This window comes from Cyanistes caeruleus, chromosome 1 (assembly GCF_971803275.1).
Source record: "Cyanistes caeruleus chromosome 1, bCyaCae1.hap1.1, whole genome shotgun sequence".
In the NCBI taxonomy this organism is placed as follows: domain Eukaryota; kingdom Metazoa; phylum Chordata; class Aves; order Passeriformes; family Paridae; genus Cyanistes; species Cyanistes caeruleus.
In genome coordinates, this window is record NC_141701.1 from 107,109,358 (window position 1) to 107,135,094 (window position 25,737).

The 25,737-nt window shown below is 46.3% G+C and overlaps 2 protein-coding genes across 4 annotated transcripts; one reads left to right on the forward strand and one right to left on the reverse strand.

Annotated features, from left to right (window-relative positions):
* Positions 1 to 650: 650 nt before the first annotated feature.
* SLC6A20 (solute carrier family 6 member 20) lies at positions 651 to 23,097 on the forward strand. 3 transcript variants are annotated; one of them, XM_086848092.1, is made up of 12 exons: positions 651 to 2,363; positions 9,399 to 10,344; positions 10,482 to 10,622; positions 11,296 to 11,387; positions 12,082 to 12,309; positions 13,254 to 13,364; positions 13,749 to 13,990; positions 14,844 to 15,006; positions 15,317 to 15,521; positions 16,287 to 16,446; positions 17,463 to 17,628; positions 18,528 to 23,097. In XM_086848092.1, the coding sequence occupies exons 3-12, from the start codon at positions 10,508 to 10,510 to the stop codon at positions 18,675 to 18,677; spliced, it is 1,632 nt and encodes a 543-aa protein (XP_086704218.1). In that variant the 5' UTR covers positions 651 to 2,363; positions 9,399 to 10,344; positions 10,482 to 10,507; the 3' UTR covers positions 18,678 to 23,097. The 3 variants fall into 3 exon arrangements, with proteins under 3 accessions (XP_086704218.1, XP_023775168.1, XP_086704204.1); XM_023919400.2 differs by lacking the exons at positions 651 to 2,363; positions 9,399 to 10,344 and adding an exon at positions 6,307 to 6,526; XM_086848078.1 differs by lacking the exons at positions 651 to 2,363; positions 9,399 to 10,344; positions 18,528 to 23,097 and adding an exon at positions 6,307 to 6,526 and having other exon boundaries at positions 17,463 to 17,805.
* SNRPD1 (small nuclear ribonucleoprotein D1 polypeptide) lies at positions 19,495 to 25,715 on the reverse strand. The gene is made up of 4 exons (XM_086848154.1): positions 25,500 to 25,715; positions 24,892 to 24,968; positions 22,322 to 22,513; positions 19,495 to 20,118 (listed from the first exon to the last, which is right to left on the reverse strand). The coding sequence occupies exons 1-4, from the start codon at positions 25,511 to 25,513 to the stop codon at positions 20,042 to 20,044; spliced, it is 360 nt and encodes a 119-aa protein (XP_086704280.1). The 5' UTR covers positions 25,514 to 25,715; the 3' UTR covers positions 19,495 to 20,041.
* Between the last annotated feature and the right edge of the window lie 22 nt (positions 25,716 to 25,737).

Below are 25,737 nucleotides of genomic sequence, written 5' to 3' on the forward strand. Positions count from 1 at the left end.
TAATCTTTAAGGAGCTGAGTTTTTTAATGGGAATGTTTTGTATAGCTATTTTAAAAACATCTGTAGGAATGGGTGGCAGATCAGTAAAGAATCTTGCTAGAACTGAGAACATGTAAATTCATGCTCAAAGCCACTTCACATCAAACAGCTGTAAAAGAGAGTACCAGTGACAGGGCAGAGGAGAAGACAGGGTGTTTGTGTTACAGAAACTGGCATTTAACAATGTTTTCCTCAGGAGCTGCTTGAACTGAAATGGATCTTTTTTCCTCATTATTTCTTTAATAAGCAAAGCTGTTAAAATTTATTAACTCAAATCTGCCATATACTTGCAGTCTTAAGTTCTTATTTTTTCTCTAAGTTTAATTTCTCATGTTTTCTGTAAGTTCTCCTGTCTTTTGCCTCCCACTGGTTAAGTGAGGTTGGTTTGAGATAAAGCCCCGTGCCTGTGGCAGGGTATTATTGCTGCAGCACAACAATAGAGTGTTGTAGAGTGGCATCCTCCTCATGCAGTAACAGTTAAGATAATGAAAGGTATTATTTTTCCCCTTGTACAGTCACTAAAATGTTAAGTTCTTAATAGGCATGTACCAAAGAGCTTTCTGGACTGTGTTTGCATGAGTACTTGTCTGGGTGAATGTTGTGGGTTTTACCTTCATAATAAAACTCACTTTAATGAGATCAATTACTATTTCTAGAATGGCAGGTAAAGGGTGAAGAAAGCCAGAGTGTCTCATGACTCCTGCTGGTCTTCTTTTCTCATCAGTCTTTGACTCTAGAATATTGGCTCTGTGATCAGCCTTCATTACCTGCTTAGAAATCTCAGCAAGAAAGTGCACTGTCAGCTTCAGTATATGGCTAGGTCTCAGTGAAGTAAGTTGGCTGTAGGCAAGCATTGGTGCACACCTCTCCTCAAATGAGTAAGGCAATTCTTGTAAAGAGCTGTGCATTGCAAAATTGCAACTCAGACTTTCTGATTTCATGCCTTGCAGGTTGGCAGTTTAGCGAGTGTGAGATCACTGTGATGCTTGCTTTTTGTGCTGCAGAATGGCTAATTCTTGTGTGGAGCTCTTGATGAAAAATACATAATTTTTGATAGGTGGTGTACCTGTCAAAGAGGACCTGGAGTGTTATACTGTGGTGATTTTTTTTTTTCTCTTGAGATAGGTACAATATTTTGAAGATGGGGATGACATCTGAACCTCTCCTGACAGTGCCTGATGTTTCTAAAAGTTCATTTTTTTTCCCCAAGGTGCAAATTCTAATACTGGTTTTAGCAACCTTTGTTCCTTGTAGTGCTCAAATAGACATCATCCATTACTTCTACTTCAGTTGTTAATTCCCTAGTTATGCCTGAAGGGAATGTTTAAAAAGAAAATTTCTGTGTAACTGGCTAGTCTGCAGAAATCGTATCTCTTTCAGGATGGTTTGGGTTTGGGTTTTGGTTTTGGTTTAGTTTTTCTTGCAGACTGAAGAATATAGGAATGAGATCTAGGCATCTCAGCTTTGCTTGTACTGACTCTGACAGCCAACAGCTCTGTGTTCCAGCAGTGACTTCAGAATTGTTAATAAATGAGCCAGTAGTCCTGCATGTTGCCATCTTAATGAGACCATATATTAATCAATGATCTTTAACTGTTCATGAAGTACTCATTAACCTGTTTTTCTCTTGTGGCTAATAGCCATTTTTAAAATGTCCTAAAGTGAATACTAATACATACATTGACACTTAACCTGCAAGTGCACCTTCTTGTTTGATAGACTAGTATTTAAAACAGCTGAAATTTGGACATTTCGCACATACCTTGCTTTTGGGAAACACAGTCATCTTCCTGGAACTTAGATTTCAGTCCAGCCAAAATGTTTGTAAGATTCCTTAGTCTGATCTCCCTTTTCTGGCATTATCAAGGACAGGTCTTGACTTCTGTGTGATATGAAATGCTGTGAAACCACAGTGAAATCTTTACTGCCTCAGGAAGCAAATGTGAATCATGTTGAGGTATCAGCTGAATGGATCAAGCTTAGATGGTTTGATCTGGTCTAGAAGGATGTGCCTTCTAAAACATTTTGAAGTAATTTGAAGGTAAGTTTGTATATGAGCAGGTAAGGGCTGTTATTATGATTGTTACCATAGTTATTTTTTAACTGACTTTGAGAGCAGAGAATGTGCATAGGGAGTTACCCTATGATTGTTAATTTTGACAACGTCCCAGGAAAAGTGTTGTCCCAGAATTCTTGCCCTGCTCTGGCTGCCTACAGACTCTCCCTGAAGACATCTAGATATGCTCTCCTTAGAAGGGTCTCCTCTTGGACGTATCCTGACTCATTAGGCAACTTCTTTGGAGTCAGCTCTTCTCCAAATAAAGGTGGGTAGGTACATGTCATTCTGTTTCAACAGAAACTTTTGTTTGTTAATTATTTTTTAATTATTATTTTTAGGAACTTGTTGATGTAGTGCCTTGGAGTGTCTGTGGTAAGTCATGGTGATGCAGAGTGGTTAGTGCAGGGCTGTGGCAGGGCAGCTCAGGACTGACAGCTGCTGGTGAATAAGAGAGCTGCCTGGAGACCTCCCCTGACTGCAGGCCAGCTTTGACAGAGAAAGTGGGAACTGGCAGGTGACAAGCAGAACTAACTGAGTAATCCAGCTGTCTTTCAGTGACATGCCTGTTTCTGACACTCATTTGACACAGGTCAGTTTTGAAGTCTGGGTGAATTAGGTGCAATTCTGCAAATCCAAACTTCATTGATTGCAGCTTCATGGATTGAGTACCCTAAAAAATCACAGTCAGAAGATTAATAGATCTGTGATGCTAAAGAAAAGCAAGGAAAATAAATAGACTGTTTTCAGGCATGCTTTCCTTGGGAGGTTGAGATAAAGTGAAACAGTTTTAAGGGTGATTAAGAGGCTGAAAATTACTTCAGGGTACAGAACTTAAGGATATCATCAACAGTTGGAACTGAGCAGCAAGAAGTAGTGTTAAAATGGAAGGAATAATTGTAATCCTAGTAACAGCTTAGAGGAGTAACTGTAATCTCCAATTACACATAGAACAATTTCCCAACACTTGTCATGGCCTATGAGTTGTCAAAAATCTGGAAATCCAGATGGATTCTTTCTTTCTCTTAAGGTTAGGAAACAGGCATCTTAGGGTAGCAACTATGAACAGTGAATCCCAACAGAAAACCCATATGTGGAAGCTACTACTCCCTTGTCAGCATATCTGCTTCCCTTGACAGCATCAGTAAATACATGCAGAGGCTGTAGAGGCTCTATGGCTTTGCTTTGATAGTCATCTGACACACTAGCAGTGTTTGCATTTGGAAGTGAGTGCCTCCAGGAATTGGAGATACTAAACACCAGAGCTCCTGACACATTGTTCTTCTCCTGAGTGTCTGGCTCATCAAGGAAAGCCCAGGGGGTTTATTTTTAGGTCTAAGCTGTATAGTGATACCTGTTGGAAGTAGCACAATGAAAGTCCAGGCTACCTGGTAGAATTTCTTCCCTTGTTTCCATGACTTTTGCCAATCAAACAAATTCAAAGTAGAATTTCTTCCCTTGTCTCCAAACTTTTGCCAATCAAAGTGTAAGCTTCTCTCACACCCTGAAATCATGGCCCCTAACTTGTTGCTAGGACTCCAGAGTCCCTTTTTGTCTGCATTTTAGGTAGCTGGGAGAGGCGTTTGGCTTTTTACTGTACTGGCATCAAGAGACACAAGATCAGTGCTTTCAGTTTATACCTTCACCTAAGTACTTGAGGTTTTGCTTCAGTGAGAAATGTGATTCTTTGCTTTGTTTATCAGCTTCTGATTAGGATTGCATAGGGCAGTTCTCCTGGGCAGTCTCATCAGTCCCTGATCTGCTGTTCAGATGAACCCCTGCCCTTCTCAACCACTCTGCCAAACCCCACATCTCAGATTTGTTAGGTACTGGAAGAAAAAATTCTTTCTGATCCTTCTTTAATATGAGCAGTGAGATGATTAAAATTTCTTGCATATGTCTATTAGAGGATTATCTTTGTCCTTAAAGATAAATCCCAAGCCCTTCCCTAACCCAAATGAAAGCAGTTCAAAGGAGATAAAAATCATGAACAGCATCAGAAATAGCATATTGATAATCTGAGGTGTGTATAGAAAAGTCCCACAGCAAGAATTCCTAAGTGTTGTCTGTTTGAATACATATTTAAATATATTTAAAGTGTGTGTCCCAAGAAGCCACTAGATGAAAGGCACTTTGCTGGGTGCCTATGTGCATGAACACCTTTAAAAAAACTCACACTAGTCTGTGATCCGAGCTACTGATGAGACTGACATTTGTGAGAGAGGCAGGGATTCATCTCATTCCACCTGAACTTCCTGATCTCGCCTGACCCGAGATGAGGACATCACACCTCTCTGCCTGCATGATCTCCTCCAGTCCATTAGTAAACTAGTTTGAAATGTAATGGGAAGGAGGTACAGAGCCAAGGAAATCTTTAACTTGATGATGCTCATCAGTAGGAGTAATCTATTCACACAGAAGCATCCCAAGTGGTATTGATGTGCTATTTTTTCAAGGCTGTCCTTAAAAGCAAACTGTTTAATACTGTAAGCTATTTATACACATAATTTATAAAAAATCTCACTGCCAGGGACAGGCATTTGACTTTTTAATAATTTGTAAAAATTTTCATGATGTGGGGCAACTCATATTCTCTGTATGTGTCTTTCAGTTTAACATCTTATGTATTTAAAATTACCTTGGATTATTCCTTCCAGCAGGTTATACCCATGAGACATGCTGTCAGGGCTAGCTGGCATGTTGCAGTTCTGCAGGCAAGGCAAGAACTGCACGGATACTGCAAAAAAAGACACTGACTCCCTCAAAACTGTACTACAGGCAACTTTAGCACCCCCTGATGTTTTCCAACAACTTCCATCTCTAGCACCACTAAAACACACCCCGAAGAATGGATGCACATATGTGAAATGTGTAAACCTCTTGCCATCACCTTTTTTAGCAGACAGAAAAGTGGTGTCCCACTTTGTGGCTTTGGTAATACAGGTGTCTGGTCAGCAGGTCCACCAGAGTACTGCTGCTGGGCTCAGCAGCACTGCACAACACACTCTGCAGCTTGGGCTCCTGGCCAAAGGCCCCAGGGTTGGGGTTCTCACCCACACCCACAGCTGGAGGCCTTGGCTCAGTCAGTGCCCAATGGGATGCTGGAGCAGCACACACAGCACGGGCAGGGATCAAATTCCTGGCACTGGAGGAATAAGATTGACAGCAACTGAGAGAGCTTTACTTGTAAAATGGTCCTGAAAGGTGCCCTGGAAAAAAAAAACGTTTAAATAGAGGAAAGAAGCTGAGTCCCTGGAGTTGCTCAGCTACTTTTTATTGCTGCAGATGCTGCTGGCAGCCTCATTCACTGGGAGACGTATCCAAAGTGGTTGAGCTCAAAGTGTATCTTGGCAGGGGCCCAAACACACAGGGTTCATGTTCAGACCTGGCACCTCAGTGTGCCTTCAGACAATCCAAAGGCCCCCTAGATCCTTCTGCCTCCACAATGGTCACAGACACCTTTTTCCTCTGGCTTTTGTATTTAGTCCCTGCTGCTTGAAAGTATTTTAAAATGGCAATCCCTCAGAAAAGTTCACCTGCAGCAGTAGGGTTTGAGCATGAAGGTAAGTGAAAAGAGACTGGCTGTTTCACACTGGCACACGCATGCAGAGTATGTAGAGGGAAGGCAGTATTCTGGGAGGGTCAAACTTGAGTGTGGCAAGCGTGCACCAGGTTGGGGACCTGTGTGGCTGATAGGAGTGTTTCAAAGCTGCTTTTGGAAGTGGGGAGCGTGCTGAGTTGGTTGAGGTGAGCACCAGGGCACAGTGATGGATGTCTGAGGATTCTGTTTATTCTTACCCTAAAAGCACTGATAGTCTCTAAACCCAGTCCTAATGGTGTGGGAACCCATCTTCTGTGCAATCAAATTCAAGCTGGTGCCCTCATGCACATGAATGCCACTCAGTAGGAAGGGAGCCCTGTGGGGAAGGAGTGTCCCATTTTGAAAACCAAACGGCAGCCCCAGTGTTATTTCCTCACAGCTTCGAGTTGGCATGTAAGTCAATAAAAATCCGTCAGCTCACATCCTTCCCAGAAATGCCAGTCAAAACCCAAGCAGCTATTCACCCAAAGTACCAATTTTATAGTTCTGTGTGTGTGTCTATAATCTATTTACCAGCATTCCTATTTCAGTATGTGCCTGTTAATAAGATTAGTAATTAAAAGGCTTGATAGGGAATTGGCAAGCGTAGCTCCTCCGCCTTTCCCTCCCCTCCAAGCCGGACTGGCGTGGAGTGTGAGGCACGGTTGGCAGAATACCTGAGGGAGTGAAGGCAGGGGGCTCTGCTGAAACCTCTGCCTGCAAGATGGCAATGGAGAAATCCCGACCCTTATGGGACAATCCCCTACAGTTTGTTTTTGCCTGCATTTCCTATGCTGTGGGGCTAGGAAATGTGTGGAGGTTTCCATACTTATGTCAGATGTACGGAGGAGGTAAGTGTGGTTTACATTTTCTTGCTTCCCTCGAGGAGGAGGGGGGCAAGCTTTAAGTCCAAAAGTATATTGTCCATGTTAATGCTCTGTCCACCCAGCAAGGGACAGAGTAGGAGGTCTGGCTTTCTGTTGGTGTACAATCTGTTTTATTGTGGCTTTACTTTATGTATTCTTTAGCATTAGGTTCTTACCTGACAGCTGCCCCAATATAGTGGCATTTGCTTTCTGTAAGTGCAGTGAAACACTGGGAAGGCTCATGTTTTCTAAAAAAATGGAGGTAGAGTGGGAGATACAGATACACATAGTATTAATTTATTGTATTTTTGCCCCACTGAATCACTCTGAAGGTGTCAGAAACTGGTTCATGTTCTTGAACATTCACTTGTGGGGACTTGGAAAATACCGAGAAGAGGAGATGATTGCGCTGATTTAACTTAATGATCATCTGCATTATTTGAAATTACCTTTGAAAGTACCTTTGAAATTTGAAAGTACCTTTCATTAATATCTTGTCTTTTATACAAAGCCTTACTTCAGGAGATGGTAACTTGGCTGCACATCTGCCTTGAAGTTGGCTGAAATGCCTTAATCAAGAGGAGTTCCACAGCTAAAGCCTCCCAGGAACTTTTGAAAATGAGGAATAAATTGATTTGTCCTTCAAAAATAAATAAACCAACCAAAAAGACCCCACTTTTGAAATCCTCTTTGAAAGTTTATCCTCCTCCTGGTTCAAACTGAAGGAAGACGATGTTTGTGGCATATACAAGCCACAGCCGTTCTTCCTTAGAAATCAAAAGGCAGTTAATTAGATTAATTAAGGACCAGTATTAATGATCTCCTCTAGTGTTCAGCTACCACTGTGTTTTACAGGCTCTCTGTAAGAAAACCAAGTGTTTTACTGCTTCTCATACTTCATCTGTTTTAATAGTTCGGGACCTGTCTCAATCTTGCATTAAGGGACATGGTGAACATCTGCCTCATCTGCTTCTGGTCTCCTGCCTTTTCTTCCTTTCAGGAAGAAATACTGAGATGTTAAACAGCTTTTTTTGCTTTTATGCTTGTTTTGTTAGCTTGTAGCTTACTTCTGAATGCACTTGTGGTGGTAGGAGCTGGTTCATGCTGCTGTTTGAAAAGCCATCTTGGCACTGAGACTGCATCAGAGCTATCCTGTGGGACCAGGTCAGAAAAATCCAGATAATATGGTGGGTGAAGTGTCAGTAGAAGATAGATGCTGCAGTGTCTGATGCTTAGACAGTTCAGATTAATTTTGTGTGTATTCCCCTACACATGCTTTAAGGATAAAGACTTCATGTCTGACACCAAACTCTAGCACAGACTAAAATGCGTTTCTGTACACAGTCAAACTGCGCGTGATCAGCTCACTAGCAGCCACCATGGCAGATATCCTGAAGGACAGTGAAACTTGGACATTTTGGGGGCTTTGTGTCATTCTTTTAACCAGCCATCTGTATTGTAGTAGATGGTGAAAATTCTCTGAAATGTAACCAAAACTGGAGCATTTGGTTAACCTGAATAAAAGATTAAATAATATTCTCTGCTCATTGCAAGGGCTTTGGACTAGATGATCTTTAAAAGGTGCCTTCCAGCTCAAACTATTCTATGATTCTGTGATACACCCAAGTATTTTCTGAAAAACATGTTTTATAAGGATGTCTTTCCATTATTTTTCTTCTCACCACTTATGTGAGGAAAGGCAGCTCTTTCTACTGTGAAATTAAAACTCCTGACAGGAGGTTTTGCTTTTCTTAATTGTTTTATTCACTGTCTTCTTAAAGAGGATTCTGTGGCTTTACAGGGGTTCACAAAACCCATGCATACAGAACATCATTTCAGGAATTTAAAAGCTGGATATGCCAGGCATTGGGATTAGGTGGGGACCCCAGTTTGTTTGGCATCTTCCTTGTAGTAAAGCACAGAGCCAGTCCCTGTAGGCACAGCAGGGCAATAGGGCCCTTATCGCAAATGACAGTGAGTATTTGTAACCTGAGTATTTGCAGACTTTGTAACCTGTCATTCTGTTCATCAGCAGTTCGCCTCCTTCTCCTCCCTCTCCTGCTTTCCTGAGGAGAGCGTGACTTGAGTGCAGGGGGGATTCAAACCTCGTGGGTGCAGTTCCTCTGTCCCTGAGCAGGCTGGGCCAGGCTCGAACGGGGCTGGGCTGGGCCTGCAGCGGGGCGAGGAAGCCCTGAGCGCCGGGCAGGAGCCAGCTCGGTGCCTTGAGCAGAGCCAGAGCACGCTCCTCCATCCAGGACACGTTTTGCCAGCTGCAGGTCTCCGGCCTGGGGGCTGGTGTCTGCAGACAGCGACACCGTGGGGAGCAACGCCCATAGTAAAGCTCTGCTGATCCACGGCTGATAGGGAGCTGTTTCATCGGCTGCCAGAAGTCACTTGTGTGAGACATTTTGGTTCCACTCTTTGGGAAGAGTAGCACTAAGAGCAAGATCTGTGTGCAAACAGGATGCAGAGCAAGGGGCAGAGGCTTAGCCCTGGCACTCCCAGCTGCGGGGGGACACTGGGGTGAAGCAATGCCTTCAGGCATTTCTTCTCCTTGCCAGGTGGCACAGTCAGTGCCAAACATGTGGCAGCGCTGCTGGGAGGGTGGAAAACCTTTGCAAGGGCCTAATGCTGATTCCGCTGTGGTACATGGCAGAACTCCCTCAGTGGCTGCTGGGGCAGCTCGCACCCCACCGGCACAGAGCGGCTGCAGGAGCTCTTAAACCTCCAACAGCTCCCTTGCAGCATAGGAAGTTATCTAACAGACTAACAAAGGGGTTGTTAATAACAAGAGAGCTGGGAGGTGGGAAATTAATTCCCAGAATAAACCGGATTATTGCTCTGTGTTTATTTCCAGATCTTTGCTTCAGTTGCTGCACAGAGTTCATTCCTCCACGGCGCTGCACAGAGCCCATTGCAAGGAATGTTAATGCCACAGATTAAATCCTAAATAAGATATATTTACGTAAATATTTTGGCTTGCTGTAAAAAGGGAATCAGGGAAGCCTTCACAAAAATCCAGCTTTTAACTCAGTCAGCCGCTCTTTCTGAAGTGAGCCCCAGGTCGAATACAAGGATTTTATTTTTTTTCCAGCAGAAATTTAAGCCAAAGCATATCCTGGTTGCTGGGTGGGAATGTCCTTTTCCTCTCCTCACTGTCAACCTCCGCATTCCTGCTGTTCATCTTCCACAGGAGCATCTCTGTGGCTCTCCATGTGGAGGGAAGCAGAGATGAGCAGCCCCATGCAGGAAGAGTCTCTACACCTCTGTCCCAGGCTCTGCTCCTACAAGTGGGGCTCTGGGGGAAAAGCCTTCATTCATTTCCTGGGGCTTGTGGGCCCAACATGGGGATTTGGGAGCTTTTTAGTTTGGTTTTTTGATTGTTTACTTTTTATTTTTAAGCAAGGCCAGACTTCAATATGTAACTCTGTTACATATTGAAACAGAAGTCTGTTTGACACTGACGTTGCTGTTACCTTCTCTTTGAGCACTTTGGCTGTAGGGCAGAACACCCCACAGGGAAGTAAATCTTTCCCTTGTCCTCTTCATCTCATTATCGTTTACAAGGTTTGGCGGGTGGTTGGTTACCCTTTAACAGCCCCAGCCCCCAGCATTGCTCAAACCTCCTGGATGTATCTGGGCAGTGCCGACCAACACAGTTTAACAGCAGAAATCCCAGCCCTGCCAAGTCCCTGCGGAAAATTCCCTTTGCTTGGGCAGGCAGTGCCCATCAGCCTCTGGGACGCTGCCTGAAACCTCTGTGAGATGTACTTCAGGACTGGGCTGTGCCCTCAGCATTCAAGGTACCTGGACAGGACCAGAACCCAGACCCAGCCTGTCTCTGGGACACTGACAGCATGATTTGAACACAAATAGGGCAATGTGGTGTTCATCTTGCTGCTGCTCTGCTGAAGGCTGACTGTTGGGTTTGTTCTCACAGGTGGCTTTTTGATCCCATACCTTATCATGCTGATTGCTGAGGGGATGCCGCTGCTGTACTTGGAGTTGGCTGTGGGGCAGCGAATGCGGCAGGGCAGCATCGGTGCCTGGAAAATAATAAGCCCCTACCTCTGTGGTGTTGGTATGTTTTCAGTTTCCGTCTTTTTTTTCCAGCATGCAGGGAACATGGGTGATTTTAGATTGGAGAGCTTTGTCTTTGAGAGAAGAGCCAGGTGGAAGCTCAGGTTTTACTGAGTCTCACCAGGCTGATGCATTTACCCTGTCCCTTGTTGGCCACTGCGACCAGACCCCAGCTTGCAATGTTTGATCTGGACTCAGAGGAAGACTGCCAAAGTCATGGTGTGAAGGCCAGTGCTAAACCCAGCCCTTGAGGCTGCCTACACTGGGCTTTGACCCTGACAGCACCTTCCCAATAAGCTCAACGTGAGTGCTAAAATGGTGCCTTAATTTCCTACCACTTACCAGTGTCCATTCTTAGCTACATTTTTGTTATTAAATTACTCTGAAAACCCAAGCTATCATTAATTTGCATAAGCACACATTTTATTTTTAATGATACATTGAATATTCATTCCCCAGGGCCCAGAGTATCAAATCTAGTTCAGGACAGTCCTGGCAGGAGGAGGAGGCAATGACTACAGTGACAGGGACACGCCCTGTGTGCATGGCTGTGCAGGAACAAAGCCTCTCCTCTGTCAGCCATGGTGGTGTTGCTCTCACACCCCACAGATGTTATGGAGCCCTGGGAATTTTGGGGTTTTCAGCTGACCAAGTGTCTCCCTCCATACCCACAGGAGTTGCCAGTGTTGTCGTCTCCTTCTTCCTCTCCATGTACTACAATGTGATAAATGCCTGGGCCTTCTGGTACCTCTTCCACTCCTTCCAGGTGTGTGGGCTCCCAAGGGCCCAGTTTGGCCGCACTGTGGCTGCAGAGGGTCATTGCATAGGTGCTGCATGTTGCATGGCACCATTGTCAGCTGGGAGTGGGGAGGTGGAGGAGAGTCAAATGCTCCAGAAACCCAGGGCTTTGCTGGAGGGAAAAGTGAGGCAGTCGTGTCCTCCTCCATGGTCTTCCCAGAATCATTGGCCGTTATCTTTTCCTCACCATGGGATTCAGGTCAAGGCCAGGCTTGTGACGCTTTGGTCACATGTACCTTGGTGCCAGGGTGTCCTGCATCCTGGGATGGACCTGTCTGATGGCAGGGCAGAGGCTTGGGCCCATGGTAGAGGCTTGGAGAGTGTCATCCCCAGGGGAGAGGGTTGAAGAGGCTCAGTCTGGTCACCCCCAAGGAATCGGGACAGAGCTGATCTGTCCTTGGGTAGGGGGTTCAGAAATTATCATCCCCAGGGGAAAGGATGAGAAAGTATCAGTCCTCGGGGAGAGGGTCATTCCCAAGGGACGGTGTCAAAAGAGATCATCCCCAGGGGAGAGGGTCCTCCCCAGCCCTGGGCAGCAGCGTGCAGAGAGGGGCAAGCCCGGGCAGAAAGCCGCCCTTGGCACCATCCTCCCTGCTGCCCGCTGTCAGCCCGGCTCTCCCTGCCCTGCCGCTCCGCACTCACCGCATGCCCCTTCCTGCCAGGACCCCCTGCCATGGGCCACCTGCCCCCTCAACAGCAACCGCACGGGCTACGTGGAGGAGTGCGAGAAGACATCGTCCACGCAGTACTTCTGGTACCGGCAGACCCTGAACATCTCTCCGTCGCTGGAGGCCAGCGGGAGCGTGCAGTGGGAGCAGGCGCTGTGCCTGACGCTGGCCTGGCTCGTGGTTTACCTCTGCATCCTCCGCGGCACCGCCTCCACCGGCAAGGTGAGAGCGGGGCACAGCCCTGCCCAGCCCGGACAGGCAGGGAGGAATGGATGGCTGCTCTTCCTTGGGCTCACCGCATCTTCCCCGCAGCACCGAGCTCCGCTGCCCCTACTGCCCTGTCGAGTTGCAGCTGGAGCAGGAGCCATCAAAACACTGAGTGATACTGAAAAAATGATCATAATCCGGGGAAGTCCTCTTCTCACACAGCCAGCTCTCTGCAAAAGTTGTCAGACTGCTGGCCATGAGGAAAGCTGTCTGCCCCAGCAGAGCCGTGTCAGGAGATGTCTATTCCCTGGTCTTAGTAAGAAAAACAAGACATCTACTGGGCATTTTTTGCTTGCCTTTTATTCACAGCAGAAGTTATGAGGAAGCAGGGAGAAAAACCCCAATGTCCTGGCTGAGCCTGCACTAAGCAGCAAACTGAGGGCTGTAATCCCCAAATCATCTTAGCCAAATACAGAAAGCCAAGAGACTGTAAATTAGTAATAACCTCTTAAACTTGCTGCAACTGATTCAATTAAATTTTGATTCCATTTGATAAAATTCAAGTTTGATTTTGACCTTTTATTAGCTCTGCTTGCCTTCCTTGTACAGCAAATGATGAATGATCTTGGCCTGACGAGTTTTTGGTAGATAGTTGTGAACTGGTGTTACTCTACCAAATGATGCAGAACTGAGTTTGTGAATGCTGCAAATATTTTAGATTTTTGTTTGATTTCCAGTCAAAGAGAAGATGCTTGGAACAGTAGCACAGGTCTTCAGTATTATTAAAAATTTGTTTCCCTAAAATGTAAATATAAAGTTAGATTTGTCTGATAATATTTCTTTAAGTACAGGATAACAAACAAAATAATGGAAATTATTTGTGTGAAGTGAGACTGGCATAGCAGATTAGCTTTGTTTTACGTATTCTTTAGACCAAAGTCTTTACCCTCTTTCCCCAGGTTGTCTATGTGACAGCCTCTTTGCCATACTGTGTTCTCATCATATATCTCATCAGAGGATTAACACTTCATGGAGCTGTGAATGGGCTTGTCTACATGTTCACACCAAAGGTACAGAAAAATGGTATTAAATTTTTCAGGAAACATTATCAGTTAATGAGCATGTAAGTTTTTAAAAGGTCTTGGTCCTCCTTTTTTTATCCTGAATTTTTGCAGCAGTAGCCACTGGCAGCTGGAAACCTCAGCTGGCAGTGGCTGGAGGCTGCCATGGTGCCCATAAGCTGCTTGCTTTTTCCTGCAGAAAAAGACTTTCCCATTAGCATAACCTATTACTTTCAGTCAGAGCAGTAACCCTGCCCAAAACCACCCCTGACCTGCAATGAATGCACAAAGGGCCCCATCCCTGCCCTTGTCCCCATTCCTGCAGGCCGGAAGGGGCAGTGCTGGACATTTTGTGGAACTTCATGGTCTTGCTCTCTGATCTCGCTTTTGCAGCTGGAGCAGCTGTCAAACCCCAAGACCTGGATCAGCGCTGCCACGCAGATCTTCTTCTCGCTGGGCCTTGGTTTCGGCAGCCTCATTGCCTTTGCCAGCTACAACGAGCCCAGCAACAACTGCCAGAGACACGCCATCATCGTGTCCCTCATCAACAGCACCACCTCCATATTTGCCAGCATTGTCACTTTCTCCATCTACGGCTTCAAGGCGACCTTTAACTACGAGAGCTGTATCAACAAGTAAGAGCCCACTGTTTCGCTGTTTTTCTGCTGCAAGTGGTTCTGGGCAGATGAGGGGGGAGGTAAATAAATAACAGCACACAGCGCTGCCAGCACTACCCCAAGACCAGAGCTGATACTGCTCTAATAAAGCTAAAGGAGCTATTCAAAGCAATGAAGCCTGAGATGAAAGGTCAGAGCGCTTTGCCTTTTGACACCCGGGTGCTGCTTCCAGGCATAGGCCTGGTCAAGAGGATGAGCTTGCCTGGGCAAGTCACAGAGGCACTTTTCCCTGTGTTCTTGCTCCAGGGAGTGTGGGGGAGCTGATTAATTAATGCAGTGATGCTCAGATCCCCCTTTTTAAGGCTAAGTCCTTAAGTTCCAGGAGCTCAGCCTCCTTGGCTGTGCTGCTCTGCAGGTGCCCAGCAGCCTGCAGGATTGTGTCCTGTAGCTGCAAGCTTGCGTGCAGTCCCTGGCGCAGGGCCCACAGCAGTTACACATTTGCTCATATTTTTAGAGCTTTCAATCTATCTGCTGATCAGAGAGGAAACCAAGCTGCTAGTCCTTGCTTGCTGCCAAAAGACTTTAAAGTTGGTGGGGTGTGGACGTGAGACCGCAGGGCAAAGGGGAAGAGACACCAGCCAGCACTGGCCAGCACCCAAAATACCTGCCTGGGAGTAGCAGTGTGGGTGCAGGAGCTGCTCCCTCCAAGGCACAAATGAGCACAAGGTTGCCCGTGTCCCAGCTCTGTGCTGCCCTCACTCAAGGAGACTGAAGCCCTGGAGCCAGCAAAGCATCCCCACAGAGCTGATGGAGAAAAGGGATTGAGGTGTCCTGGGCCTGAAAGCCATTAAATTCCTCTAATCCTTCCTAGGGTGATCCTGCTGCTGCTGAATGCTTTTGACCTGGAGGAAGGCTCTTTAACAGCAGACAACCTCAATGAGATGAAAGATTACCTCATGACCACCTACCCACAGGAGTATGCCCAATTAGCACCACAGATTAAAAACTGCAGCTTGGAAGCTGAGCTAGACACGGTGAGTTGCCACTTTGTGGTGTCTCCTTTGCTCCCAATAAGCTCATACACCCCATGTGAGCCCAGGAGCTGCCTGCCCAGGGCTGGGGATCATTTCTACCCCTCAGGGTGGGGCAGGGGCTCACCTGAGTCATTAGCATCCAGTGTCCATGCACGTGGGATAAACCGGTGAAGACCTCACCTGCCTTTGCTGTGCAAGCCACACCTCAGGTGTACCTTGCCATGACACAGGGTCACTCTCTTTTGTCATATGTCCTTCAGCGAGCTGAGCAGCTGCCTGTAGCTCAGTTTCCTCCCCTTGTCTCTGTCAGGCTGTCCAGGGCACGGGACTGGCATTTATAGTCTATTCGGAAGCGATCAAAAACATGGAGGTGCCCCAGCTGTACTCTGTGCTCTACTTCTTCATGCTGCTGATGCTGGGCATTGGCAGCATGCTGGGGAACACGGCTGCCATCCTCACACCACTGACCGACAGCAAGGTCATTGCCTCCCGCTTTCCCAAGGAGGTGATCTCAGGTAAGCACCTGCCAGGCTGCAGCACAGGCCACACGCTGAGCACGTGGGTCTGGGGGTGAGAGTGCAGCAGCTGTGGTGTCCCACTGCTCTTGAGTGGAGTGGCACTCCACCCTCTGACCTCCGGTGGAACAGAGAATAGCAAATATGCTGCTGGAAGGGTTTGCCTGCCCTTGTGAAATCCTGCCCATCCTTTCCCTTGGGAGCTCCCAAAGCACCAGGCCAGCCGTGGCTGTGTATTTCCAGGCTTCCTGACACATCCCAGCTCCTTCAGACTCGTGTGTGCTGACTGGTGAAGCTCAAAAGGACACAAATGGCAATAGTTGCACTTGTGTAGCTGAATAGCAATTAGCTGTTCAGTCACACCGCCAGTATCCCAACTCTGAAAACTGTGAACCACCTCAGTGTTCAAAAGAAATACGTGCTTCTGTCTGGTCATGGAAATCGGTTGTCCTGCCTTAAAACCCATTTTGGCTGGATGCCCAGTGCCAACAGCAGATGCTGCATGCATGTGTGACAAGGCTGTAGCTAAGATTTGGTTTTCTTGGCCATGTCTGGGAGTGATGTCCTGTGACTTTGCAGGTCTAAGGAGCAGCAGTTAAACAAGAGTCACATGTGCAAAGGGGAGTCTTTTCCACAGGGGAAAAGAAATCCTACTCAGAGAAAGCTGCTCAGGAGAAATCCCAGCAGCTTCTTAGTCACAAGCATGACGTTTTCCCTACGCAAACTTCCAGGTGTAATGGCAGGATCCCTGTTCTATCCACACAGGTGTTGTGTGTTTCATGAATTGTATAATTGGCCTGATCTTCACCATGGAGGCTGGAAATTACTGGTTTGACATCTTCAATGACTACGCAGCCACCCTCTCCCTGCTGCTCATCGTGCTGGTGGAAACCATCGCTGTGTGTTACATCTATGGGATAAGGAGGTAAAAGCTGGAGCCCTGCTTCCTTCCCAGTGGGACAGCTAGGGGAGCCACCACGGGCCAAGAATAAAAATACTGCCTTGGGATAAATGTTTCTTCTGTGCTATAGGATCAGCAAGGGGGTGGGGGTCTCCCCTGCCCTGCAGACCCCTTATAGGGCCTTGGCTCAGGGCTGTGAGGGGCCAGGCTGGGCTGACAACGTCTCTGCTGGCAGGGGAGTACTAAAGAGCTGGACACACAGCTCTCTGCTCTTGTCTTTGGTATCAGGAGCAACTTCTGCCAAAACTCTGCTCCTGCCATGAGAGGAATCCAGCACGAGCACAGGAGTGCCAGTAAGTCTGGTTTCAAAGGTGGTCACCTCACACATTGTTTGTCTCCCAAGTCAATCCTCGTGGGTAAAAGGGAGCTCTGGAATCAGGAGGAGTTTTGAACAGCAAAGGTGTTTGAAAACAGCTGAAAGGAAAGGTTTTGGCATTTGCTTTGTTAGTCTGCCAGCACAGAAGGTGTCCAGGCACATACATGGGTATTTCCTCCCTAATGAGTTCAAAGCCTTCAAGTCAGATCGAGGTCTCCTGTGAGATTTTTAGGTACCATTCCCAGTGTCAGTACTTCCTCAAAGACAGTCAGGTAACAGCACTGACAACGCTCAGCTACGCAAACCCAGTTGTTTTCTCCACATTTCTTCAGCATTATTGCTTCTGTCAGCTGACACCAGTAACAGCCCTAGCTTGTGCTTCAGGCAGAACTTCCTTGCTGCACCTATTTCTAGCTACTCTCTGTAACCTGGGATTCTTTTGGAAACCTCACTGTCTTTTTTGATTTCCCCCTCACTGTGATTCTGGTGAGCCAGCTTTTCAGATAGCAATTCTCTGCTCATTTGTCGTCAACTGTACTCTCTCATCTGACATACTCGATTCTGTAGGTGGTTTTTGAAGTAACTCAGAAGAAGTATTGATTGAGTAGCCAGTCTCAAAAATATGCATTTGGTTTTCTTCACAAAAATGTTTTCTTTTGAACAGATTTGAGAAAGATCTTTACACCATGATTGGACGCAAGCCAAACTGGTATTGGAAAATTATGTGGGCTTTTGTTAGTCCACTGCTCATTATAAGCCTATTTATTTTTTACCTCACCGACTATATCCTCACAGGAACGTTGCAATACCAAGCATGGGATGCCACACAGGTAAATAAGAGTTTTGGGTTTGGGCTTTTTTTTCTGTTTTCAACTCCCCTTAGTTCCTGCAAGGATACAAACTTTCTTCCTAACTACACTGTTCCAGAAAATGATGTTCTGAAAGAGGGCAGCTGGAGTCAGGGCCATCCCTTGATTTTGTGGAATGGAAAACCAGGAAACACTTGACTTAGTGACGATGCAATGATTCCATAAAATCAACTAATTTCCCTCTATGATTCTTAATCAATCCTCCATAGAATTAAATTTCATTCATGTTGAAGACCCAAACCCCCTACTTTCAAACTGTATTTACTTTGAACAAAATTAGTGGTACTTTACCGGAATTGAGCTGCTGCTGGGAAAAATAGTTTTCATAATTTTCATATACATTTTTCTTCATGGCCAGAGCACTTGCTTAATACTGGACTGTGCATTTATCACAGAGCAATTATTACTGGATAAGTAGTCACTGGTTTCATAACCTTTTGTGGAAATGTTTCCATCATGCAGGAACAAAGCACATAATTGTTTTCATGTCATGGCCAATCTGGGACTCATGGTGGGCCTGGCCTGTTGACTGGGTGTCAGCATGAGCCCACAGGCTGCAGGAGGGGAACAGAGACCTGACAGAGGTCAGGGCCCAGTCACCTCATTAAGAAACACAAATCAAGCCAAAACCTGCTCTTTACCAAAGCTTGCTGAAGTTTCCCGTATCCTGCTGTCAGCAGCTCTGTTCTTGTCAGTTTTCAGTGTGTTTGATTTGACAGAGAACACTGAGGGCAGCCGTGGGCTGCCACAGACTGAAAATGCTTCTCAGAGGTGCTGTTTAGTTCCATGCACACCACTTTGCTCCTGGCCCAAGTCTGGGACAGATCCCACAGATCCAACACTGCTTTTCTCCCTTACAGGGGCAGCTGGTGACCAAGGATTACCCAGGCTATGCCCTGGCTGTGATCGGGCTGCTGGTGGCAGCATCCACCATGTGCATACCCCTGGGAGCACTAGTGACTTTTATAAGGAAGAGACTGAAGAGGGAACGAGTTTCAACTGTTGCATGAAAGCTGACAGCTGGACTTGGGAAGACCTTACCCTTGTCACCAGTGACTGGGCACTTCTGGAAGACAGCAGCAACCATTATTTGTAGCAGCTATTTATAGAGTTGAGAATGGTGGGTGCTATATTGACCAAAAAGTGCTCTTGGGAGGTTCCACAATGGTTTGGGGGAAAAAAAGCTCTTCTGTAACAAGATGAAGCCTTAAAGTGGCCTCTGTGAAAGAGGTGAGAAGGAGAAGAGCAGCTCACAAAATGCCAGCCTAGCACAAATTAACCAGCACATCAGCCCATTACACAAGATTAGGTGATTCTTTTCCACTGCTGTAGCACTGCCTCTGTGGAAACATGAACAACCAAGCATGTTCCTGCACCAACGTACCAGCAAATACCCCCAAACCCTTCAAGACACTTCAGCATACTCATTGTTTGAAGTGACATCTGCATTTCATCAACAGGTGAAACTGCTGAAGTCTGGCAATGAGAATGTGGCAATTGCTTTCCTACATGGGAGTAAATCAGCAGGATGGCATTGGGAGATAAATGCGGCCAACACAGCTTCTTTTGTATTTGTGTCCAGCAAAGCAGTGAATATATATATTTATATATGAATATATCTATATATATGCACACATGTGTGTGAGCTGCACAAGTTCTCCCACCTCCAGAAGAAAGCTTCCAATTCCAGTATACATCTGTGCACTGTGCTGTACTTTGTATTTTCTAGGGACGTACTTGAAGTACACTAAAGAAGGTATCTGTGATAAAGCTGCTTTACGAGCCCCACCCAAACAAAAGTATGCCATATAATTAGCTTTGACAAAGTTTATATCCAGGTATTCTTTAATCATCAGATGTAACAATCCAGCAGTTCTATGGACCTGGTTAATTTCCCTGTGTAAATGTTTTATAAAGAAAGCAACATGTTTAAATTGCAAGCTTCATGTAATAGAAAACATTAAAATTATATCTATGAATTTTAGAAAAAAACAGTATTAGAGACACACTCACGGGACAGGGGTACTTAACACATTGTCTTAACTATGTAACCATTAGAAGATGGCAAGTGCCTTAGAAAAGAGGGATTAATTGCAAACATTGTTAAAGCACAACACAAGTCTCTTGTTCTGGGGCAAAAAGCAAGAGGAATTGTACAGCCTCCAGGGGTGGCCAAAATCTCGACAATGACAACGAAGATCCATGTAGTCCAACAGCCCCAGAAACAGCACACTGCCTCCCTCCCCAGGCTTTGCTAACAAAGGAAAGACACCTTTTCACATTTCAGTTTATTAAAAATGGATACCATAAACAAGACCTGTACAAAAAATAGCCTGCATTGCCCAGAATTTGGTAAGAGTTGCATGATGAGAAGTTATCGTCTTGGGCCTCCTCTTCCTCTTCCACGACCTCGGCCTCTGCCACGGCCTCTGCCACGGCCTCTTCCAGCAACTTGGCAGATAAAAGGAAAAGGGTAAATCAAGTGAGACCCAGGAATACTTTCATTTTGGTTAAAACACTCTGTATTGAGTCTAACCACACTCCTTTCCTGTGATAAGACATTAATTTAGGCATTAAGTCTGTTAATGCTCCTTAAGTTTCAGGCAATATTTATGTCTTTTTTGTTAGTTCTTCCAGTATACAACTTCCAAGACTACTGTCCTTGGCTTCACTGCAGAAAACAAGTGCATAAAACTGTTGGCTGCTCCCAAATGATTGGGTAATCTTTCAGGAACCCCATACATACATATACACAGTCTAGTTTTTCAGAGAGAAATGCATATTTTGACATGCTGTGAAATTCCCAAACCCATCATATAGAAGGTCAGCATTTTGAAAGGATCCCAGCATCCAACAGCTCCTACTGGTCTCAGTGATGCCTCTGCCAATTGAAGATGTGATTCTAAAGCAAAGGTCTTGACTGTGTGCTCCCAGTTTTAATTACTGGTATTTAATTGTAAACAGAAGACAGAATCATAGGACAGTACAGGCCACAAGCAACTGCTGAATGCCTTATGATCCATAAGATGATAATGTGCCTTCACATCTTTCTCTCTCTCAAAGAAATGTGACTCAACAGGTTGCAAGGACACTCTAAAAACTTCAGATTATTGGTTCATTTCAAACATGTTTGTGAATGCAGGGCTCATAAGGATACTGAAAATTCTGCAGAAGTGGGTGGCTCTCTAGGACATACCCACTGGCACCCACATTCAAGGAGCAGGCTGTGACAATTAGTCTGGGACAGAGGTTAGAAATGCAGAAGACAGAAGGAGCAGAGACAAATTTGACATAAGCAAGGTGTCATATATTGCTGGTGGTACACCAGCCCTGTAAAATCCATGGAAGCATGAACCCCAGCTGGAGGATGACAGCACTAGCAGCTGTGCTCACCAAGTGCCAGCACGCTTGGACCCAAGGCACACAGGGCACACACACCCCAGCCAGCATCCTGCCCTTTCCTGACCACTTGCCAAGGACAGAGCAAGGGTTTTACATTTCTGAAACCAAGGGAATTTATGGATTAAGGCAAAGCACAGCATAGCTTAGGTCTGAGCGGGCTTCCACACACTGTGGATGCAGGGAGCATCAAACCAAGGTAACTGGAGCTATCATGGCTGCTTTCCCCAAAGCTGACACCAAGCAGGGCTGTTCTTGCTCACACATCATGAGATTCAGGAAAAAAAGCAATCCAACCACACTCACTTCTCCGTGTGGTCAGATTGTTTTTAATGAACTTGAGAGGAGCAAAGCCCATTTGGGAGCTTTGTCCTTATTCCCTATCAAGGCAGCAGCCGCAGCGCTCGCACTCGGTGCTGCACAGCCAAGGTTCTTCACCAATGCAGAACACCCTGCACACTCAGATACTTCAACACTAATTACAGGAGAAATGGTACAACATGATTTTACAGCACAGTTAGCTTTCACTTACAGCTCACTGTTTTAAAAACACACAGACTAACTGGTGGGCAAAATATATACTGCTGCTGATTTCCTGGGGTTTACTGGAGACTCATCTTTAGTAGTGTGGATTAAACTTGAGTTACTGTCTATGCTGTTAGGCTTCTAGGGAAAAGGATTTTTATTCAGCAGCACTTTGAAAAGAAAGTTTCAGGAAGAGTAAAAGAGCAGAGACTGGAACACCACTGGGAGCCAAAGCTGGAGATGCACTCACTGGAATACAGCCTCTATTCCCTCAAGTTCCTAAGTTTCTCAAAATTCAGAGATACCATTTTCATCCCCCACCAAATTTCAATGAACCATTCAGCACCATTTGAGATGCTATCCTGTACTTATCTGTGTGAAGCTCCTCAAACAAACTGGGGAAACAGACACCTGGAGAAGAGGAAGTGTAAATTTCTTTGGGTGCCAACTGTAAGACTCAGATAGGTTAAGACTTACTCAAGCTGATAAACATTTACATTTTTAAAAATAGATGCACGAAAAGCCATAACACAACTTCACGTGAATGAAGCTCTGCAGATGCCAAGGAGGTGGGCAAGGCAGACTGAGCCAGTGCTGTGTCAAACCCTCGATGAAGGAATTTAATGCCAAATGCAGATGTTCAGACACTCAAATTAGACATCTTCAGACTCACAGTACTAAGATGCACACAAAGGCAGAACGAACACAGACTAGGAAAGCACAAACTCACCTGCTTCTCTTTTTTTGGACTTGACTTTTGGTTCAACATCCACTAGCAAAGTATCCAGAGGCAAACTGTCTGGCAGAATGAAGTAGCGGATGTTGTTCCCTCGAATACTCAGTGTCTCCAGCTGCACGGGCTCTCTGTTCTTCAGTGTCATTTTCACTGCTTTGAGATGTGTGTTCATACTGACATCCACTCCTGAAACAACACAAGCCTGATTTCAGGGATGAGGTCTCTTGTTATGTGTTTTTAAGTATGCACGTGAAATGAGATTTATCCTGTTCATCAAGACCTCCTTCTACCACTCATGAATTACTTCAGCCTGTCACAGAATACAACCACATCTCTTTTCTCTCTTGAATTATGTCAGTTACCATGAGAGGCCTTTAGCTCCTCATGGTTAGAGATCTTTATCCAGGTCCTGACAATAGCTGCTTTGTAAATGGTTAAAACAACTCCTCTGAACAACAACTAAACTACTGCTTCTTACAAAAGGCTAATACTAATCTTTAGTCCTTTTAAAGAAGGAAAACAAACCTTGCAGGAGGAAAAATAACCTGGATCATTTCCTTTTTCTGTAAGCCTTAGGAAAATTCAACCACAAAAGCAACATTTACTCTCTGATAAAATCCACTGAACACCAGAATGAATTTTCTATATAAATACATAAAATACCCCACTGCAAGGAACACTGTGGTTACAAACTCTGAGAACACTGAGTACATAATAATTGTACAGAATCAGTACTGTGCACACTATATTGTGTTATGCATAATCCCAAACTGGAAAAAACATCTCAGTTGGACACATGTACTGTGTAACAGCTGTGACAATCAATAATAAAAAACCCCAGAAGTTTTTATTTTGCATATCTAGAGCTTTAGGTGGGATGTGATCCCCAGTTATGAAGATCAAAATAACAGTGATTTTATTCTTCTGTCCTCTCCCGCTCCCTCTGGATTTTACACAGCTCCACCCGACCCAGTCCCTTGGTTGGTATGAGGGGCATTACACAAAAGCTGCCTCCATCCCTGCTCCTGCCCTGGCACGGGGAGGAAGAGGAGATTGTGCAATGTTTTTACAGATTCTTAGCAGAAAATGAGAGAGGCCTTGCTTGACAATTAAGCCTGAAAGAGCAGTAAGGTCAGGAGCCCAGCAGTGTGCTTGCTTCCCACCTGGCTGGGCTCAGCAGAGCGTGCTGCAATCGGGCACCGAGGTGGCTCAGTCAGCTCTAATCAAAGCTGATGGACCTGGCTGCAAAATAATGCCAGTTTTGAACTCTGCCAAATACCCACAGATTGCTACTGGCCAAAAAAGCACCTCAGCAATCCTCTGGAATAAAATTCAAACTTAACAGAAATGGTATCTTTTTTTTTTTTTCTCCAAGAGTGCCTGGGCAGAAGAGCTTCTGAAAGCTTCCTGAGGCTGAATTTAGGAAGGGAGATGCAGCAGCTTCCTCAGCTCAGCCGTGAGGGTTTGCCTCATTAAACACAATGCTAAGTACAGCTCACAGGAACACACTCAGAACAATGTCCCTCACTGAAGTTATTAATGCAAATAAAATAGCTTGCACATGTTTTAATAGGTGACAACCACATAATGAACCTACAGAATTCCCTGCAACTTTCAGCTTGGCTTTCAGCTCAGAAAGAAGCACCTGGCAATCAGGCACTCCCAGAACCGACAGGCCAGACCTCTGGCAACAGGGCGGGAGCAGATTCCCTTGGCCAGGATTCCTCTTTGCTCTGTATCCCACACCCAGCTCTGCGTTTTCAAACCCGCCTCTCATGAAATCAAACATATGCAAATATGCATTTCCATCTAGATTCACCTTAACAAAAACCGTGCTCAACAGAAATAATTAACTTTATTTTTTCGATTAGAACTGCCTACATGCAGAATTTAACCAATTTAAGACCATATCAGATGGAACAGCTGATGTCCAGAGAAGCTGTGGATGCCCCATCCCTGGCAGTGTTCTAGGCCAGACTGGATGGGGCTTCGAGCAACCTGGTCCAGTGGAAGGTGTCCTTGTGCATGGCAAAGGGTTAGAACTGAGTGATCTTTAATGTCCCTTCCAACCCAAACCATTCTGTGACTCCGTGACCGTGCTACTAAAATTCTAAGAGACCACTAAGCAAAGTTTGGAAGAGTTTGCTTCCTTTCCCCCGGGCCTGTCTGCAGGCAAAGCTGCAGTTGGGCTCAGAGGCTCCCAGCAGAACCTTTAAACCAAAGAAATCTCTGACCACGGATTCACTCACCCACTACTACATAGCAAAGACAATCCGTGACCCACTGAAATTCCCAAGTACTTTCGTGGCTGCCTATGGAGAGTGGCTGGTCACAGCTCCCCACTGTTCTAGCAGCCCCCGACAATATCCAGACTCTTCTGCAACACAAACACATCTCGCGCCTGCACACAAAGCTATGAATTACAAAGCCCATCTCCAGCATTTTCCTGTGCCGGTCCCCGCAAGAGGGAGCACAGGACAAAAAACTCATTCAAGCCGCGGCTGCCAGTTGTCTGCCGAAAGGCAACGGGGAATATTCTGTTGCATCTTCCCGTCCTGCCGTACCTGTGATCGTTCCGTGCACCTGCGTCCCATTCTTCAGCTCAATGGTCACAGTCTCATGGCTCAGCTTCATTAGAAACCTGGGAATTAAGAACTTGTTTTAAAAAACCCCAAACCAATGTTCACTTCCACATAAAGCCGTACGCGTTCGACAGGCAGCACCAAGCAGCTCCGCATCCTGAGCCCCCAAACACGACGCTCACAGATTCTGCTGGGGATGTTCAGTGCCACACTCCACGTCCTGCCCAGCCACCGGGAGCTGGGACACTTGAGTGACACACTGCCGGATCCAGCATCTACTTCCAGGCGAAACGGCCATTATTGTACAAAGAAGGATCCATTTCAAAAATCGTTACAATCTCAGGAAAGCAACGCTATCCCTGGCCGGGGGGTTTCCCCCCAAAAAGGGGAAGGGGGCTTCGCCGAGCGACCCGCGCAGTCCCGGGGCGGGAGCGGCCCGGCACAGCCCATCCCGGCCCGCTCCCGCTCCCGCCCGCAGTGGGGGTAGAGCGCGGGGCGGCCCTGAGCGAGCGGGCTCGGCCGGCGCTGCCGCCGCGGCCGGGCGCGGGCAATCCGCCCCCATCCGCCCCCATCCGCGCCCACCCGCTCACCTGACGAGCTTCATGACGGCGGGCGGGCGGCCCCGGGCGCGGAGCGGCGACGGGCGGGGAGCCCCGGGCGAGCGGAGCCCCGAACACGGCGGGGCGGAGGCGCCTCTTGGTTAGGCCGCGCCAGGCCGCGCGCGCCAGGACGTGGCCGCGACAGCGCCCCCGAGCGGCCCGGAGGACCCGCCGCGAGCCCGTGGGGGGAGAGGGCGGGGAAAAGGTGGGGACGGGGAAAAGGTGGGGA